At 44.4% G+C, this 20471-nt stretch overlaps 1 protein-coding gene and 1 long non-coding RNA gene across 2 annotated transcripts in view; both read right to left on the bottom strand.

Annotated features, from left to right (window-relative positions):
• The window catches only part of ARSJ (arylsulfatase family member J), a 39041-nt gene extending 22985 nt beyond the window's left edge, over nucleotides 1-16056 (bottom strand). The window contains exon 1 of the mRNA XM_081208119.1: nucleotides 15228-16056. Coding sequence (XP_081064245.1) covers nucleotides 15228-15550 — 323 coding nt within the window. The 5' untranslated portion in view covers nucleotides 15551-16056. The remainder of the gene's footprint in view (nucleotides 1-15227) is intronic.
• Nucleotides 1-20471, bottom strand: part of LOC308594797 — a 79276-nt gene that overhangs the window by 46304 nt on the left and 12501 nt on the right. The window lies entirely within an intron of this gene.

Genomic DNA, 20471 nt, shown 5'->3' with positions numbered 1-20471 from the left:
CATAAGACTGGTCAGTGAAAACTTAGGGCTTGCCAATCAGAAGGTCGGCGGTTCGAATCCCCGCAATGGGGTGAGCTCCTGTGCCTGGTCCCTGCTCCTGCCAACCTAGCAGTTCGAAAGCACGTCAAAGTGCAAGTAGATAAATAGGCACCGCTCCGGCGGGAAGGTAAACGGTGTTTCGGTGCGCTGATCTGGTTCGCCAGAAGCGGCTTAGTCATGTTGGCCACATGACCCAGAAACTGTACGCTGGCTCCCTCGGCCAATAAAGCAAGATGAGCGCCACAACCCCAGAGTCGTCCGCTACTGGACTTAACAGTCAGGGGTCCCTTTACCGTTACCTAACACAAGAGAATTTGGGTGATTCACCTAACTAAATCAAAACGCTTTGCAGAAGAAAAGGTGTTAAAAACACTGTTGTGCACCATCCACAAAGAGTGGCTATTTTGCAATACAATGTTCTACCCCTGCCCTTTTTTGCCCTTGCACATCCCAGATCTTGCTGTCCACATGGGTGTAATATCTGTGCCCTATAATTCCTTTTACTGAGCTTCTTTGAAATTACCTAAGCATCTTTACAGAGAGGCAGGAGTCAATTGCTCCAAAAGCTAGTGAAGGTCAAACTAACCTTGGCTCAGATGTTAAGTAGACTTGATTATTATGAGCTTTCATGCTGACTGCATAAGGAGGGGAAACCTTATTTGTTTTCCAAGAGTTCTCTCTGCCAGGTTGTAATGGGGATGGGTCACTGCCATCCCTTTCATCCTGAAAAGGCTTGAAGCTTTGCACACATTCCAACAAGCACTTGCAAGCCTCAAGAGTGCTTGAGAAGTGCCTGTCTTTGCATACTCTTCCTTCCTGAAGACCAACAAATTTTTCTTCTAGACAGGCTCTGGTAGGGAGTCCGAGCCCATTGTAGACAGAGGTCCCTGGTGCTGTGCAGAGCATGTGTAGCATCCATTTCCCAGGAGATTTAGATTAGCAGGGACAGCAAAATTTGCAGAGATTCTAATGAAATTTCCTTCCACTACAGTCCATAAACTACTTGCTGCATTAAGTTCTGAAGCATGTCATTTTATATCTATCATAATATTTTAATAGTCTGTAACGTGATCTTTAAATTTACAATCCATAAACTATACACAATGTTGTTGTTTTCTTCTAACTTAGAAAATATTGGGCCACAGTATTATTTGGTACATCTGCAATGCATGAGTATTAATTTTATTACCAGGTACTTGATCTTGCAGTGGTATTTGTATATCATTCCTGTGTATTAAAAGCACTTCAAATGCTTTATGTAGTTGCAATTCCTACAACAACCCTGTAAGGGTGGGACAAGGAAGCTATATGTCCCTCTTATGTTGCTGGAGTTCAATTCCCATCAACCCCAGCCACTGGCCAGGCAGGCTGGCTGGGGTTGATGGGAGCTGGAGTCTGACAATATATGGAAGGCTACAGGTTCCCCACCATTAAGAACAGGAGAATAGCCTGCTGGATCAGACCAATGGTGAAAGGTAAATCAGCAGTATTATTCCCCTTATTGCATATTGGGAATGAGGGGGTGAAGCTGGGAGAGAGTGGGTTGCTTAAATCCCCCAAAGTGATTTTCAACATCACCCAATATATGACTATTTTGCACGCAGTACTGCTTATTGCAGGGCAAAATCATGCTTCCAATTATCGGCTGTTTGTTGAAGCAGGAAATATGTAGTTTATTCCACAAACCACATAATCCTACTTGTACAACGGAATGCCTCCTGCAATCTACAGGATCGCTCTGTAACTATTTGGCAGAAAGTGATTTGTGATCACACTTGGTGTAACTGTGAGCATATTTGCCCCCCTTGCAGTGCCAGCCCTACTATTAGGTAGAGTGGGAGGCCACGTCAAGCAGATAATTTGGGTGTCATGAAAGGGCAAAAAATGGTTAGCTATTTAATTTATTGTTGTGGTGTTTTTACTACCAGGGAGGAGAGGGGAAAGAAGTACTTGTGGGGTTTTCAGCCTCAGACGCCCCAAAAATGTGGCTGGTAAAGGGTACCATGTACCTTGTCCCGGGCAACAAAATGTCTGCCTCTGTGGCTTTCCAGTAATGTGAGGAGACTTAAAAGTTGGATTTTATAAGTTGAAAGTGCCCAAAAGATTAATTTGGTAATAAAAACAGTTTATATAAGGAAATCATTTTAGTTTGGCTCAACATAACCTACATAATTTTATGCCTGGTATTAGCAGCTGATAAGCAAACAGCACTAGGCATATTTGAAATACTTTAATTCCACTGTTCCCTGGCTGGTATTATATCAGCACCAACTGTCACAGATAGCTTTGCAGTGCAGTAATAGTTGCAATTTTTCCTCTGGAATAGCCACAGATTAAGAAATATGCAGACCACAAATTAAACAGCTCCTAAGGAAAACAGGATCAAATTAGCTTGTTAAATTCAACGTGTCTTACATGCCAATCTGCAGTGCTAGGCTACACGGAGCCTTTAAACTCCCTGTCTATCTTAGATGCTGCCTCTCCACCAAATTGCCCAAGGTGGAGCAATACCAACTTTCAAAAACAACAACAAAAGAAATTAGGACTCTTTGCTAAAGTGACAGACAAACAGTAGCAAGAGGGTGGATTCAGGGGGCAAGTCTAAAAGTGGCAGCAATAAAAGGGGAAGGAGCTGGAGCTCCCACTACAAAAACATCCACCCCATAACCTGTGAAATGCCATCAGTGTTATAATAGCCATCATTAAGAGACTAGTCAACATGGTGCCCTCCATAATGTTCTTCAGACTCCAGTTCCCACCAGTCCCAGCCAATGGCTTGTACACAATATTCATCCACTGCACCTTTCCTTCTCCCTTCTCAATGCACAATATTAAACCAGGATGTCTGTAATGAAATCCACATACCCATTCGGAAATGGAGGAAGCTATTTTCCTATCCCACCCCACCCTGCAAAAAACCCAACACCACTGCCCTTGAAGCAATGCTACATCACGATGGAGTGTTGCTTCCATAGGGCATTTTATCCTAAATGAAAAGGGAATGTCACTAGGTTGCTGAGGGCAGTTCAGATAGAGATAGAGATAGATATAAATAGAGATGATAGAGATAGAGATGATAGAGATATTCTATTTTAAAAGGAGTTGGAGAAGAAATCCTCAACCACCTAATCTTTAATGGCAAGCCCATAGTCCCACCTTCCTTCATGTCCTGAGAATTTTCCCATTCTTGAAGATTAACTTGCTCTTCAAAGGCCGTGCATTACTGTGTACAATTTTGGTCTAGGCCAGTGTTTCCCAACCACTGTTCTGCGGCACACTAGTGTGCCGCGAGATGTTGCCTGGTGTGCCGCGAGATGTTGCCTGGAGGGAGGCGGGCGAGTCGGGCGGCGAGAGGCGGGGCGGCGGCGGCGAGGAGAGGCCGCCCAGCGTGGGGCTCTCGCCGTCTGCCTGCCTGGCTGCCTGCGAGCTCGGCGGGCAGCGCCTCCATCCGCAGCGCCCGCCTCGCGGCTCTCATTCCCTGCCAAAGCTCACCCAGCCAAGCCACGCTCTCCTTCCTGCCTCGCTTTGCTGCCTCCTCCCCCCCACCCCCAAAGCTTGGAGGTTCCCCGGCAAGGGGGAGGGAAAAAAATAGAAACTTACACTTTCGTGCGTCCCTCCCGGCGTGACGCTGCGCGCTGACGTCACGGGGCTGTAATGGTGGTGTGCCTCGAGATTTTTTTCATCAAACAAGTGTGCCTTTGCCCAAAAAAGGTTGGGAAACACTGGTCTAGGCATCTCAAAAAAAGGCAAACCAACACTGTCAGAGAACTAGAACTCCATTTTTTTCAGAGGGCAACTCCTCCATAAAGGAAGGTTACAATGCTTGGGGGGAAGTAAAGTAAAGGGAAACATGACAGAAGTTTATAAAATGATGCAAGACATTGAAAAAGTGGATAGTGAGCACTTTTTCTCCCTCTCTCACGAATAATAGGAGTGGAGGTCACCCAATGAAGCTGAACAGTGGAAGATTCAGGAGGGAAGGATGTGCTTCTTCACACAGTGCATAGCTAAATAACGCAATTCACTACAAGATGGAGTAGTAATGTCCACAAACCCTGATAGATTCCAAAGCTGATTAGACAAATTAATGGATCAGAGGGAGTATGTCTCTAAATACCAGCTGCAGAGGAACAGCTGAATGATAGGTCTAATGCACTCCTATCCTATTGAGGGCTTCCCACAGGCATCCGGCTGGCCACTGTGGGACGAGATAGGCCTTTGGGTCAGATCTAGCATGGCTGTTCTTCTGTTAGTGCACAGTGCTTCACCTGTACCTTAAGACAGTAGCAGAAGAACCGTGGAGAATGAATACCTCCTAATTACTCGCACAATCCACCAAAAGCTGGACAGCATTCAAAGTGCAGGTGCTGAACAAGCAGATGAGTTTACTGTATTCCCCTCCAAGAGCTTTATTAATACATGTAAAACAGAACTTACCCCCACAACCTATTTTGTCCTATATTTTCCCTCCCCCATTTCCTGCAGCGCCACCACTTATACAGGCTAAGCAAGGATCAGGTTATTAGAAGTCATTGGTTTTTATGTTTTCTATTAGTATGCTGTAATTGTGTTTAACACATCTTATGGCTTGCCTTGGGCCTTTGGGAAAGTGTGAAATACTAATGGAAATAAAGTAATACATTCCAGAAAGACTTTATCCTAAAGGCTCAGTATTGTTGGCTCATATCCTAACACACACACTTTTTTCTCTTCCGTACTGCAGGGTATAGGGTTTTTTTTTTTTTAACAGCAGCAAACACACAAGTGCAGGGATTGTTACACAAAGGAGTTCCATGGTATGCTCAAATGGCTACCTTGCCGTCAAATTGACATGTTCCACCCTGCTTAATGGAACCCTGGCCATGTCGAACAAGCCAAGTTCAACAAATCTACCCATTGTTTAGAAAGATTTGGATCTAGGATTCTATACATGTGAATCAAACATCTGCTTCCCTAGAAACACCTCATTCTCATCTCATATCAAGTTGCAGAGCAACGGGTACTGGATTACACTTTTACGGCGGAGACAAGCTTGCAGTAACCAAAGAAGTGAATTCCAGGACTTGTAGTAAATCAGCCAAGCATGGATTGATTTGAAGAAAAGGTGAACCCAACTGGGTAACCTCATCTGGCAGTGCAGCCCCATAAGACAGATTAATTTTTATATCCCCACTCTCAATATTTATTTGATTAGATACCGCTGAACATATTCCAGGTGTTTTGGGGTAATTGCATATTTCAAGGTTTATTAAAGATAGCAGAAGGTGCCCCTTTCTTTCTGCCACCTTTTTAACTGAACTTAGAGGAAAGAAACAATGGAAACTTATAGAAGATATTCATTGTACGAAGTCAGCATATTCTGAACAATTTGTCCCATTCCTATATAAACAGAGCCAGCCCACCCATGAGGCTGGGTGACGTGGCTGCCTCAGGCGGCATTCTCCCAGGGGTGGAATGCCCGTTCTACCGCCCAGCTCTGCTGCCAGTCTCTCCAACCTCTAGGGGCAGAGAGGGACTGGTGGCAAAGCTCTGGGGAATGCCTCCCCTCCTGCCGAGTCAACGAGAGGGGAGGTATTCTGTCACCCAGCTTTGCTCTGTCCCCTGCTCCTCCCACCCCATGGTGTGTTGGGACTTTGCATTGGATTCTGCTGAAGGGAGTAGCTAATGCAAAGCCCCACTGGCAAGTGTGAGGATCCAGAAAGGATCTTCCCATCCACTTCCCAGCAGGTAAGACTCCCTATGGAGTTTGCACTCCTATCACAGGGGCAACAGCAGGGCATTTCGTGTCAGCTGCCGAAACATCTCAGGCCACTCCTGAATATAAATATAGCTGTGTTGGGCTGTGTTAGGTGTTGCAAGAATATCAACAGTGTGGTGTAGCATCAAAAACAGCACCACTCTATTCTACCTTGCTCAGACCACACCTGGAATACTATGTCCAGTTCTGGGCACCACAATTTAAGCAGGATATTGACAAGCTGGAGAATGTGCAGAGGAAGGCAACCAAGATAATCAAGGGTCTGGAATCAAGCCTTATGAGGAACAGCTGAGGGAGCTGGTTAAGTCTAGCCTGGAAAAGAGGAGACTGAGAAGAGAGATGATAGCCATCTTCAAATAGCTAAAGGACTGTCACATGTAGCAGCTTGTTCCCTCCTGCTCCGGGGAGTAGAATTCAAACCAATGGATTAAAGTTACATGAAAGGAGATTCTGACTAAACATCAGGAAGAACTTCCTGGTGGTAAGAGCTGTTCAGCAGTGGAACAGACTCACTCAGAGTGTGGTGAACTCTCTTTCCTTGAAGGTTTTCAGCATAGGTTGAGTGGCCATCTGTCATGGATGCTTTAGTTGAGATTCCTGCATTGCAGGAAGTTGGACTGGATGACATTTGGGGTCCCTTCCAACTCCAAAATTCTATGATTCTATGATACTGCTTTAAATGTATAGTGCAGATGAGGCCTTTGTCTTCTGATACCTGCTTACAAATCAGCTCTTCCTTTTGCTTTTATGTTCAGCTAAAACCAATCCTACCTGAAACATATACCTTATTTGGTTCTTTATTTTCCTGATCTGCGCGGTCTTTGTGCTTCTGCTAACCTGGAAAAAGTATGTAATGCATGAAGTGTACCAGCTGTTGCACTCAATCAAACTTCCATCAGCAGATTCCTTTGGTGGACTGGGAGCTGTGCAGATTGGATGCAGATTCATGTCTGGATGTGAATCAGCCATGCATCCAGATGCAAAGGATCCCATGGAACCCTCATCTGTGCTGCCAGAGTTTGAATGAAGACATGTGGACTTCCATCAGTACTGCCATAGTGATGGGAATGTGCATTTCCACCCTTACAGTCCTAGTTATGTGTCATGTCTGAATGATTCTGTCTTGTGGTGTAGCTGCTTCACTTTTTAAATGATTTTTAAGGTGGTTGGAAATTCCAGTGGACTCTTATATCTGCATAGTCTTAGAGGGGGTTTGGGAAATGTGTGAATTGTCCTTCAGCTCAATTTTAGTTCATAACCTTCAGCACCATAAAATACTGATTTGACTGACCCCTTCTTTACATTCAGTGGTTTCCATCAGATATAGAAAAACAAATCATTTTTCTTGCTTTGCTACGTTATTCCCATGGAAGAAGTCAGCTAGTTTGTTTTGGGCTTTTCTTTGTTACTATGATGAGTAGAGATGACTCATCAAACACTGGAAGCAGATTAGTGGAATAAGAAAATATTGTTTTTAACTTGGTAACTTTTCACAGGAGAATTACTTTTGTACAGCCTGGCACTGAAAAGGTTGAGTGGGGTGTGTGGGAAACCAGACTTCAAACCCAAAGCCTGCCAGTTAAGAATACAAGTGGAACAACAGCAGCAAAAATCAGGGGTAAGCCATCTAAATACAGTACAGTAGGGGTGGGTCCAGTCCAGCCCTACGGCCCTGTGCCTAATTGGTTTGCAGGCCAGTGCCCGCCCACTCCAGTGATCCAGAGCAACCGGAGGAGGGTGGTGCCAAATGACCCTCCTCTTCTCCAGCCACGTGGGAAGATGGTGGTCCCCCCGCATGGAGTAGCCAGGGCCACACCATGCAGCAGATGCCACCGCCCCTGAGTCTCCAGATGAGCGGATATTTCTGATGTTATCCAGGAGAATTTTCTGTGTTGTTATAGGGGCAATGAAGAAAGCTGCTAAGATGCTGACCACTAGACCTCACGGGATTCCACTTCTGCTTATGAGAAATGCATGCAAGTCAGAACACTAATATAGAATTCTTCAGATTCCTAAATATTTTGTGTATCATTGAGTCTACAAACTTTGCCAGAGACAAATGGAAGAATCGGGGGGGGGGGGGAAATCCTAGCGGTGTTAAGTGTTATTATAGGCGCCCTTGAAAAGCTGAATCAGACTATGATTTAGGACAGGATAACTGAGCTAGACGGACCTCTGATTTGATGCAGAAGGAGTACTATCACAAACCGCCAAAAGCTCTGCTAATAAATGGGAAATATATTCATTTGCTGTTTTACAACAGTGTCATATGGGTGCAGACTTGGAATAAATAAGCACCCCAGGCTCTTGATGCACTTTTATGGAGTCCTGGTGGGACCAAAAGAGTTCTGCCAAATGACATAAAATGAAATTTCATCCGGAAGAAGAAAGGCAACACTGCCAAGTAATATAATCTGGAATATTTATCATCTCCTTAAATTGTAATATTATGCAGCATAAAAATGACATATTTGTCTAACACCTACTTACTTCATAATTGTTAAGGAGTTTGGGCTAATGTATTCCTACACAATATTCACAACTTTATTTTTAGCAGCAAATACGATACAAAACCCCCACAAGTAAAGGATACATTATTAAATTAATTATTCAAAGCACTTACTTTTCTTGTTTTGCTTAATTCAAAATTGTCCTTTTAAACAGGATATGAACTTTCCTTTCTTACTTTAAAATGTTTAAATCTGCCTCTTTCCCTCTTTTACTGTTGCAAAACACTAGCAGAGCAGTCCTTTGCATAGGGATTGGGGGGGCGCTAGATGGGGCAGTGGTGTTCCTCTGCCAGCCCTACTGGACTCTGTTGGCCAACTACTGGTCACTGCCTGTGGCCCCAGCTGCCACTGTAGCAGAGCTATGGCTGTAGCAGTTGCCCTGCCATGCTGTAAAATCCCACCAGGCTGGGGACAAGAGAAGAGTGTGATTTGCCCCCTATTACCACCATCCTATGTTCTAGTTACTGCCATAAATGTTTGTAGTAAGCCACCAATCATGATCCTAATATCCCTCGTGGGCACCATTTGAATCCCATAAGCTTATAGGCGGTACTGTTTGATGATTTTGTCCCACTGTGTGTCATTTTGCATTTTCTAACAATGGACCTCGTCTGCCATTTTGCTGCACTCGCCAAGAGTTTTGACTCACTGTACTGCAGCTTTTCACACTATGCTTTGGATTTCACCATCCTGAATACTTAGGTGGCACCTGCGCATTTGTCTACATCATTGCTGACCTTGACCTCAAAGTATTTATGAACACAGTAAATTCTAGCACCAGTTCCAGCACAGATCTCCATTATGAGACCTGTTCGTTTTCCCCTATATTCTGCTTCCTTTAAAAAACAAACAAACAAAAAATATTCCCTATCAGAGAATGTGTCCTCTTACTCCATTTTTCTCTGGTATCTTTGCCATGGGACTTCATCAAAAGCTGTCCAACTGTATTATAACTACAAGGTCTCCCCTATTTACATGTATGTTACATCTGTCATTTGAAAGAAATGAAGAGAGTTCTGAGCCACTTGCTGTGAACAGATACAGTTCAAATTGTGTCAACATGGAAATACAGAAGTACAGTGCAACCAAATAAAGATATGTGGTTCATTTAAATCACCCCGAATAAAAAAAAATCATCCTCCAAATAAATCAACAGTCAGCTCCTTGGGAATGTCAAGGAAGTGTTCAGCTATAATTTTTAACAATTATAACAAAATGCATTACTCAAGTGCAGCTCGAAGCAAAGTATGGAACTGGAATATATTCCACATACTAGGGCTGGAGGTGGAAGGCCCACATATCAGATTACAGTGTAGGCAACTGCCAAGATGCATAACAAGAGGGATATTTAAGATACGCCATATTTAAGATGACCCAGTCAGATGGGCGGGGTATAAATTATTATTATTATTATTATTATTATTATTATTATTATTATTATTATTATTATTATTATTATTAGCTGGGTAAAAGCATGCTCCTAATTTCAGCCCAATAATGCCTTTCTATCCCCTGATGGAACGTTGGCATTGTGAGGGGCTTTTGAACAAGGCACAGGTTTAGGACATCCTACTAAACCCGTGCTGTTCGGAATCTTCTTAAAACATATGAATAGAGCTCACAAATCAAATGGAATAGATCACCAACAGTCATTATTCACTCTGAAATGAGTGTCTTGGGTCACTAGCAATAGGATTATTATAAACTTTACAAGAATGTTCCAACAGCCAATCCAAAGCTGTGGACGACTACGGGCAGGCGGCAATGCTGGCACAGCTTCGGATTGGCTGCAGGAAATTCCTGGAGCCAATCCGACGTCTCTGGGCAACACCCCTTCCTTCCTGCTGAGGTGGCCACGTATGGCCAAGAGCTGTGCGGGAGGAAGCGGTGGTGGTGGGGAGGCTGCCTCCACCGCCCAGGCCAGCAGCATGGGCTCTGCGCCCCATGGACATCTGGCCGAGGCTGCGGCCGACGGCGCTGCGGAGGCGGCGTTGGTGGCTGCGGCATGAGTGGCGGCAGACGGTCCTTTCGGGAGAGGGGGTTCCTTACGGAGATGGTGGGTCCGGTCCCCCACAAGGTCTGAGGCCACAAGACCCCCTCCCAAAAAAGTTTGCTGACCCCTGCATTACATCATACAAGAAATCTAGTGATATATCTGGGCTAGTTTTATTAATGCTTTTCTTCTAAATATAATAACATTTTCAGTATTCTTATTTCTATACTTGCGACTGCAATTTGTTTTAACTGTCTTTAAATCTGAATTTTAAATTCACCCTGGGACCTGCTGTTGAGGGAAAGGTAATAAATTTATCATCATCATTATTAATGATAATAATGTAATCCAGGAAGCATAGTTCTATGGTCTCTGAACGTTCCCATTTACTCAGCTGAAAATACATCCAACCACTAATCAGGAGAACTCAGTTTTATGTTCTATACAAAACTTAGTATTAATAATAATAAATAAAAATATTAAATACGATCACTCTCCAAACATGTGCATAGACATGTGGGACAGATCATATAAAATACTGAAGTTAGCTTTCTTATTAAATCTTTTATGGCTCTCATAAATGCTTGTTTTCCATGGCACACAATGCCTTCTGACAACTTTGCCACACAAGACCATTTTGTTTTATTCCAGAAACATTTTTTTTTACATTGTTTTAATTTGCTTTAATTACGTACATGCCATGGGAAAGAGTCTATAACATCATTTGAGAGACGGCTAAAGAAGCAGGATAGGTTTGGTCTGGAGGCCAAGGGTAGAAAAGATAAAGGGGGACATGCTTGCAATTTTGGAATATTCAGAAAAATAAATGTTCCCAGTTGAGCTTCAGCGGCTCAGGAAAGAAATTCACCATGTGGAATGGAGTAGCTATTTTATCTTCCCTTTTCATTAACCAGGTCTCACACAGCATTCATTCTTCTGGTGTTGAACAGAAAATGGTTGTGTGAGCAAGTGAATTCAAGTTGAATCCGAATATCCCCAAAGTAATTACTGTATTTTTCGCCCTATAGGACACACTTTTTCCCCTCCAAAAATGAAGGGGAAATGTGGGTGCGTCCTATGGGGCGAATGCAGGCTTTTGCTGAAGCCTGGAGAGCGAGAGGGGTTGGTGCGCACCGACCCCTCTCGCTCTCCAGGCTTCAGGGGAGCCCCAGCGCCAGCCCCACAAGGTTGGGGGACAGAGGGAGGCGGAACGCCGCCATCCCGCTGTCTCCCGAAGTGGTTTGGAGGCTGACGGCGGGGAGAAGAGCGCTGTCCCCAGACCTGATCTCAAGGTGGGCAGCGGGGAAAAGAGGGCTTCTCCCCGCTGCCTGCCCCACCACTCCGGGGACAGCAGGGAGACGCGCTGCGTCTCCCTGCTGTCCCCGGACCTGATCGCAAGGCGGGCGGCGGAGAGAAGAGCGCTTCTCCCCGCTGCCTGCCCCACAAGCACCTGGGGGGGGGGGAAATAATTTTTTTTTCTTTATTTCCCCCCAAAAAAACTTGATGCGTCCTATGGGCCGGTGCGTCCTATGGGGCGAAAAATACGGTACAACTTGGGGAAGAGGAACCTTTATCCCTGATTATTATTATTATCATCATCAGTTTTTTGTCACTGATGGCAAAGTTCTGCCGTGACAAAGTTCTGCAGCTTAATGGTGTCCTGAGTCCAAGAGCTGTTCCAGGAATTTCAAGTTGCAAATAGGCCTAGGAATGGTTTACAGTACACCAACACCATCTGATGAAAAGGCTGCAACTCTACTTTTTCAGGGTTTGCACTTTAACTCTGCCATACATGTAGCCTCAAGATGACTAATATGTTTGGTGTATGATTGCATAGAACTGTAGATCTGGAACACAGGGACCATCTAGTCCAACCCCCTGCAATGCAGGAATCTTTCACCCAATGTGCGGCTTGAACCCACAACTCTTAGATTGGGAGTCTCATGCTCTACCAACTGAACTATCCCTCAGGGCCTTAGCTAACTGTTGGTGAGGTTCAGATGGATCTTAGCACATTACAAAAATATGGGATCCCTTCAAAGTCTAAAGGCGCCAATTCTAATTTCTAAAATACTTACTGCCTTTTAGATCACATGCTTGTTCCCTTGTTCCCCATCTTCCATAATAATCTTGGTAACTGAGACAACCATCCTGGGTTTACTATCCATGAGCCATCTTTAAACAGCAAGGACATGTTGGCCAAAGCTCAAAAACTGGAACTGTTATTAAGGGCCTCTAAACTTGAGATCAATTGTATCACAAGTTTACCAAGTTTTTGCTGAATATTTTATGTGTGAATTTAACTTACTGTAGACCAGATAGTCACATAATGCAAAAACCACACTATTTTAATATGAATTTATTTATATTACGGAAGTAGGAAATGGAGAATTCCAACAATCCATCTCTGGCATTCATACAAAGGAGAAATAACTTTATTATGTACTCTTAATTCCACTCTGGTCAAACCCTTCTGCAGTCACACCCTTACTCTATTTCTTACTTTTGTTACTTTTGTTGTAGACTATCCCTTGCTCTGAAAATAAAATGGCAAAGAAAATAAGTTTGCATCATGCCAGTCTGGCAGACTGTAAAGAAAATCAGAAGGAAGTGCATGAAAAAATCTTAGTTTTCCTAAAACCACTTCAAAAAATACAGCAACTGGATTTTCAGAATAATTTTTCACAACATTCCACTTTTAAAAACTGCAGCCTCAGCCTCCTCCCAATCTATTTGTTTTAGTTCGCTCCTTGCCTAATTTAAACAGTATGTGTTTTATAGTTAGCAATCCAGATTGGTAATCCAAGCTCCTTTGGATTTGGTTTGTTCTGTTCTGAGTCATCTTCCAGTTGTTCCATACTTAACAGGGACAGGTCATCACCTGGACAGAAAACACTCCATAGCCAGATGAACAAATGACTGTCACGCAGCCTGAACAGACTGCCTAACAGACTGTGAACTGTAGGTCTTTTCTGCAGAGCATTTACTGGTGGCTCCATAACTCTGGCTCTCACTTTGTTTCCAGCTGTTCCAACAGAAGTAAAACAGTTTCCATTTTATTAAAACAACCTTGCTGATACTAACATGAGTGAAAGGAGAGTGCTTCCCCACTGCCCGCATTCATGCTCCATGCTAACTTTTGTGATTCTTTATACGCCACCACACATACAGGCACACAAAGATATCATTTCCGTTTTCAGTGGAATAATATTTTGGTACCCACCCTGCTTCAGACATGCCTGCACACCCAGTGCACAAATGTGTGGATTCAGCCCAGAAAATATACGTAATTACCTAAGCAGCCACCAGGTGGGAGGTTTCATTTATGGATAAGAGAACAATTTACTTGGAAATGGTCCACAACAGGAAAAGGTTCCTTCATATGTCATGTTTTATTAGACTGTATATCTGTGAGTACACCAGTGTCTTATAATTTTTGTAATACGTATACGTAGAATGATGGTAGCCACAATAAAAGTAACAGACAAGGGGGGGAAACTTGCATCTTAGATGTGAATACGTGCTATCGTCATAACTTCAGGTTTCTGACCTCTGCACTTAGGGGGAAAAGTTTAGGGCCAAAAATGAACTCCATGCTGTTCTCATGATCAAGTATGTTACATTATCTGTTGCGAGTTATCCCAACACTGCACATAATTATGATCAGCAGAAGCTGACGGCCAGCGTCGTTGTTCAGAAGACACTATATCAGGCATGATCTTAAAGCCCTAAGCTTAAAACCAAGATGAGTGGGCAATGATAAAACTACAGTAACAGCGAAACTATTGTACACAGTTATCAGAATGAATGATAAAGGTTGTGAAATGGACTGCACATCTAAAGTGTTATAAATAACAAGTTTGTTTTCAGCTGCTTTGGTGATACTGAAAACACATTTCTAACTTTCTACAAGAAGGAATTATACTATGGGAATACAATATGTCAACAAGTGATTCAATTAGCATATTTTTGATCCTAGGATATGGCCTTTTAAAATACAAGCTTGTGAACTGGATTAATATGGTATGAAACGGTAGAAACAGCCTTTTTAAATTTGCACTCGGACACATCATGCTATGACAACATTAACAGCTGAAGATGCAGACAATATTGAGCAGTGTAACAATGCACTGGTTAAGTTCTTTAAGATGTTCTTGCCAAAGTGCTTACTATGGCTTTAAACTCAAATTGACTTTCTCATTGGACTGAGGTTTCAATGGACATCTTGCGCATTGGCCAATGACTGTCTGAGTGATTGTCTCTTGCAATAAGAATGGGGACTTGCATATGACAACAAACTGGGACAACTTGAGCTTTCATTCATTCCCTTGGAACTTTTGTTTGACTCTCCAGATGAGGCTCTTCTGCTGGCTCAAGGCTCCTGATTCTACCTCTCCCCCCAAGCTGTGTTAATAAAAACAGAACTCAAATGATGCTCACTAGTTGCTGGTAGCTTCCACATGAATGGAGTGACAAGAGGCTTTTATGCATTGTATATCCATGCAAATCAGCTGTTATCATAATATTATGAAGTGGGTAGCTCTCAGTTGCCAAATGCTTAGTTAACAAAGCACAAGTTCTGATTTTAGTTCACTCATTAACCCACTTCTCTCCTAAACCTCAGCTAAGGACAAAACTTCCAAGCGAAGTTAAATGTCAGATGTTCCAGGAGGAGGGTACCTGTGCTAAGTCTGCAACAGCACATGCAGACAGCCAGGCACTTTGAAATGCAAGCAGACCTATTTCATCAGACACCTTAGTCCACAAAAGCTTGTGCCACAATAACTCCGTTTGTATTTGCCATACTTGTGCAAGAGAGATTTTAGAAGAGGCATCTTGCGAGGCGCAGACACTCACCAATTTCAGTTTTCAAGGGTTATTTAAATTGACACCCACCCTTTAAAAAACCCTAGCGCCAACGTCTTACCTTCCCGTGATGAATTGACTCCTGGACGGGGTGCACATGGGCTGGACGTAGTAGTTCTCCAGCTTCACCCCTTCCGCCGCCAACTTATCCAAGGTGGGCGTCCTGATCTCCGAGCCATGGTAGCCCACGTCCCTGAACCCCTGGTCGTCCGCCAGGATGAAGATGAGGTGTGGCGGAGTAGGGGCGGGCTCCGCTTCGGGTCCTTCTTCCAACTTGGCCGTCGCGCCCGCGCTCTCGGGGTCGCCAGCCGCGTCCCAAGCCAGATAGCCGTAGGTGAGCAGGCTGAGCACGGAGAAACCGGCCAGCAAACCCCCGGCTAGCATTTTCCCTCGGCAGAGCCGGGCCAAGAGCTGCACGCCCCCTCCCCGCCTCTCCCGGGGGGAGGCAAAGGGCCACGAAGAGGCAAGCCGTCAAGGGGTCCCTCCGCGGCAGCAGCGGCGGCGGCGGCGGCGGCAGGGCGAGCCCATGCTGACAGACGAGGTCGAGCGCAGCGCCCTCTGAGGGGAGAGCGGCCGTCGGGGCAGCCTTAGGCGTCTCCAAGCATCCCCAGGTGGCCGGGCAGCCTCCAGCCAGCGACGCCGACCGCTGCCCGCTACTCCATCCTAACCCTAGAAGAGGCACGGCCCCCGTCTAGGCGAGCGGGCACAGGCGGCGCCAACGCTGCTGCCGGGAGGGAGGCGCGGGGCGCTCCATCTGCAGCGTCTCCCCGAAAAAGGCGCCCGCTTTCCTGGTGGGCGCGAAGGGGCGAGCACACAGGACGCCGTCCTTCCCTCGCTGCAGGAGCGCCGGCGAGCAACTCTCGCTCCGCTCCCTTTCCCTCCTGCCGCCTCCCTCGCCCCCACCCATCCCGGGCGAGCTAAGCCAAACAAAACGCCGGCCCGCCTCAGCCCAGGCGCACGCGCGCGCGCCTCCCGCTGGAATTGACCGGCGAGGAAGGCGCTGGGCCAGCCCCGAGGGGAGGGCGAGCTGAATGGGCTCTCCCGGGTTCCCACAGCTGTCTTGCTTAGGAGAAGGGAGAGTTTAGCCCCAGGCTTCAGCCTTGGAGCGTACCAAGTAATAAAGGGTGCCTCTGAGAAAGTACAGAATGCACCCCGCCCTCTTGTCGCTGTATTTCCTTCCAAGACGGATCTGAGGACTTTCAGGTCACAGGTGGACACTTCTGAGCAGGCCTGAAATAAATTCAGTACCGAAACCAGAAATAAAGTTCTGGAATCTGTCGTGATCCTGTAATAAAAGGTGTGGCTTCCACAGAGTCCTTCCAGAAGTCGGAAAAATCCTTATTCAGTCCTGAAAGTTTAAAGAATCCTGTTTTGTTTTGTTTTTTGCATATGGCCACCCTGAAGGGAAAAATAGATATATGTCGGAATACCATATGCACGCTGGAAGAATAGCTGCAAAACAATCATTTAAACCAGTGGGGATGGAACCACAAGACAGCAGGAGACTGTGTGTAGGAGAGCATATAAAACTGCAAAATAAAAGGAAGCCATATTTATTATGGGATGTGCTAGTGGTGGAGAGAATAAGATGAGCTAGAGGAATCCAAAAAATAAAATGATAGCACATGGGAATGCATCTATCATAAACAAACACAATAATGAAGGATTAAATTTACAGAAGTCCAAAAATTGGGCAATTCACTAAGCACTGTACAGTCAGGTAAAACCATTGTAATTGACCATAACATCAGCTGAAAGATAAAAGAAATGGCTAAGTGCTGGAAGTTTAATACTCTCAGCTAAGAGGGAGTTTCACAGAATTGGGACCACAACTGAACACACAGCTCCTGGTGGATATCAGCTGTCCATCCAAGCCATAGAAACCACAAACTGTGATTCCCACGCCTCCCAGACTTCAGTGATTGGGCAGAAATATGAGGAATCAAGTGGTCCTTAAGCTATTCAGGATAGGTGTTGTTAAGGGCCTTGTAGAGAATCTGACCTGGTAGCATGTGGGCAGCCAGAGCAAGCTTTTAAGTATCAGTTACTGTATTGGCCCGAATATAAGCCGCACCCACAAATAAGCCGCACTTTTAAAATTCAAGGGGGAGAAAGAAAAAAAGACAATACCCAAATATAAGCTGCTCCCTTAAAACTGGGTTATGGGCTGAAAATCGCTGCGGTTGGTAGAATTGTAACTGAGCCAATTTAAGCCTTTGATCTTGAAAGCCCACAAAAGTTACCGTACAATCGCAAATCGCTATTCAATTGCTACAATTCTGCAGGCACTCACGCCCATAAATGGCAAATGTAGAAGAAAATCCTACAGGTTAATTGCACAACAGTCTCAAGCTCACAAATCTGCAATAAAACATTTTTTTTTCATTTCATTTTACCGTATGTCTGTTTCAGCAGTGATATCGTAAAAGCCAATTTTTGTAATCCACTGAGCCTCTTGTGCTTGCCAATCAGAAGGTCAGTGGTTCAAATCCCCATGATGGGGTGAGCTCCCGTTGCTCTGTCCCAGCTCCTGCCAACCTAGCAGTTTGAAAGCACACCAGTACAAGTACATAAATAGGTACCGCTGCAGCGGTTTCTATGTGCTCTGGTTTCTGTCACGATGTTCCATTGCGCCAGAAGTGGTTTCATCATGCTGGTCACATGACCCGGAAAGCTATCTGTGGGCAAACGCCGGCTCCCTCGGCCTGAAAGCGAAATGAGCGCCACAACCCCCTAGTCTCCCTTGACTGGACTTAACTGTCCAGGGGTCCTTTACCTTTTTACCTGTGCTGTAAAGTGTGCAGGCAATGTATTGGTTGGGTCACTTTGTATAGATTGGGGTGGCCAGCTCTCAAGAGACTGCGATCTACCTTCAGAATTAAAAGCTGGCAGTGACCTACCCCCTGTTTTGGGGGGTTCAGCTCAAAGTTGTTGAGCTTTCTTAGGGGGGAGGAAAGCCCCATTTTGGGGGGTTTAAAAAAAAGCTTGTTTGGGGGGAAGATCCGTTTGGGGGGGGTTAAAGGCAAGGGACAAAGGGGTAAAGTCACTCACAAAAAGGTCGCAATGGATCAAAACAGCAGCACATAAAAAGCTGTTTTCCCTTCCAGAGACCATACAACAATGTAGGGCGGGGCGAGGTGTGTGGCAGGAGTCAGTTTTAGCTACGCTAAGGAAAGGGAGCCAGAGATCGAGAGCGATTACTAAAACCTTGTGGGGATATAACAGTAGATCGTGACCGACCTGTTGGACATACCTGGTATAGATATTCAGTGCTCAAGAAAACCTTTGGTTTAAGACAGTGGTGACCAAACTAGCTAACAGGACCAGTGGTCAGGGGAGATGGGAATTATAGTCCCAAAACAGCTGAAGGGCCAAGTTTGGCCACCACTGGTTTAAGATCAGATTTAAGGTGATCTCATGTTGCCTCTCCAAGCCAAGGGAGTCATTCAGTTTGTTCATCACCATTCTTTCCTTGTGCTTCTGCTGTATCACCCTTTTGACTCTATGGTTGCATAGCTCTACATCCAATGCATCCTGCTGACATTCCAAACAACTGAATCACCACTGATGTCCCTTCCCTTTCTACATGTAGATATTCACATGATTTTACAAGCCTTTTAACGCCTCTTGTCCATTGTTTTCAGAAATTACCCTTCCTTGATTTATGAGTAGGATGGGCGAATCTGCCAATTTTGGTTTCTCTTATTTCTCCTTTTTACAAGTTCAGTTCTTCACATTTCCATATCAGCTTGTGATTTTTTTTAAGTCCTCATGAAAATTCATCCATGATTTTCTCCTAATATACAGAGTTTCGTATAATTTTTTGCCTAATATACACATTTCTGTAAAGCAATAGTTCCTAATTTAATGCATTTTTGGATATCATTTTCACAAATATATGCATTTTTATGCACACTGTACCCTAGTATATGCATTTTTTGTACAAATTATTTGGCTGGGGACCTGCATTGCAAAACTTGGGCAAATACAAATTTTGAAGGATGGCTGTGTTTTGCTTCATCTATTTTTTTGGGAAGCATGAATTACAGTAGGTAGCTTCGCCTTTAAATGTGAATTGCATTATATTTCTTCCCCACCCCAACTTATGAAATATATACTTATTTCCAAGGGAAACATGCATAGGATTGTGCTCCACATATGTCTGCAATTTTTAAAAAGGTCCCCCCCCCCGGGTTATTCTTAATTTAGTTGGCCATGCCCATGTTCCAAGCCATAGAGTTACACTTTATTTTATCTCCATAGCCATGCCCTTACAACATGGTGTTATTTTTCTTTAGTTTACTTAGTACACATTGCTGGTGCCATGTCTCTTGACAGGCCATTTTAGCATCTCTTTGTAGAGGTTTCTTTCGTTGCAAAAATATTGTTTGCAGTATTTCAAATACCACCACAAAACCTGGAAAATATGAAAGCACAGGATCTATTTTCAACCACAGACTGGCTTGATTTGCTGCCTCCCATTCTGGTGCCACTGAAGAATATGCCTGGAAAATGTAACTTTAAAATATTAGCAACTTGGTTTCTTAGAAATGTATGCATACATCAATATTATTTCGTTGAGCTGAAGTGCTCTTCCATGTAATCAAATGGCCTTGATTGGACCTGATTGATCTTATACACCACATTTTCTAAATCTCTTCACTGCAGCCTTTCCTTCTTAACTGATCATATAGAGGAGAGGTTAAGAGCATGAGTTATGAGATGGAAATCTCTGGTTGAAATCTGAGGTCAGCCATGTCTACCGTCTATCTCTAGGCAAGTCACTGTCTCTCAGATTAAGCAACCAGGCTCTCATATACAGATAATAATTAGCCTCCATCTTTTTGAAAGAGCTGCTGTAAGGATTACCGGTAGTTTGTTGGAGCAAAAACAGCAGAGAACTGTGAAGTCTTGAAAACTTAAGTTTTATAGTGGCATAAGCTTTTAGGGACTAGCAATCTAATCATTTAGCAAAGGTGTGAGGAACTGGATCTGGTTGTTGGGCTGGATCCTTATCTCCCCCACCCACAATGAACCAATGGCCACTCACCTGATATCACAGTGAAGCCAGGCGACCCATTTTCACCCTTCTCAGTGCACTACACTTTGAAGCCCCAACAATCAGTGATTTGTTAGTCCACCCAATCAGTGATTGTTGGGGCTTCAAAGCATATGCGCTGCTCTCTGTAAGCACCAGTTGATCTGCTAGTGCTTGCAGAGAGTTAATACTTTGAAGCCCTGATGGTCAGTTGATTGCAAAAAGCCATGTGCAAACCTTTGCTGATCACGGTGTGTGATGTGCGTG

Source organism: Podarcis bocagei (genome assembly GCF_964188305.1).
Source record: "Podarcis bocagei genome assembly, chromosome: 9".
Lineage (NCBI taxonomy): Eukaryota > Metazoa > Chordata > Lepidosauria > Squamata > Lacertidae > Podarcis > Podarcis bocagei.
Note: the sequence above shows the minus strand (reverse complement) of the source record. Positions and strands in the feature narration are given on the sequence as shown.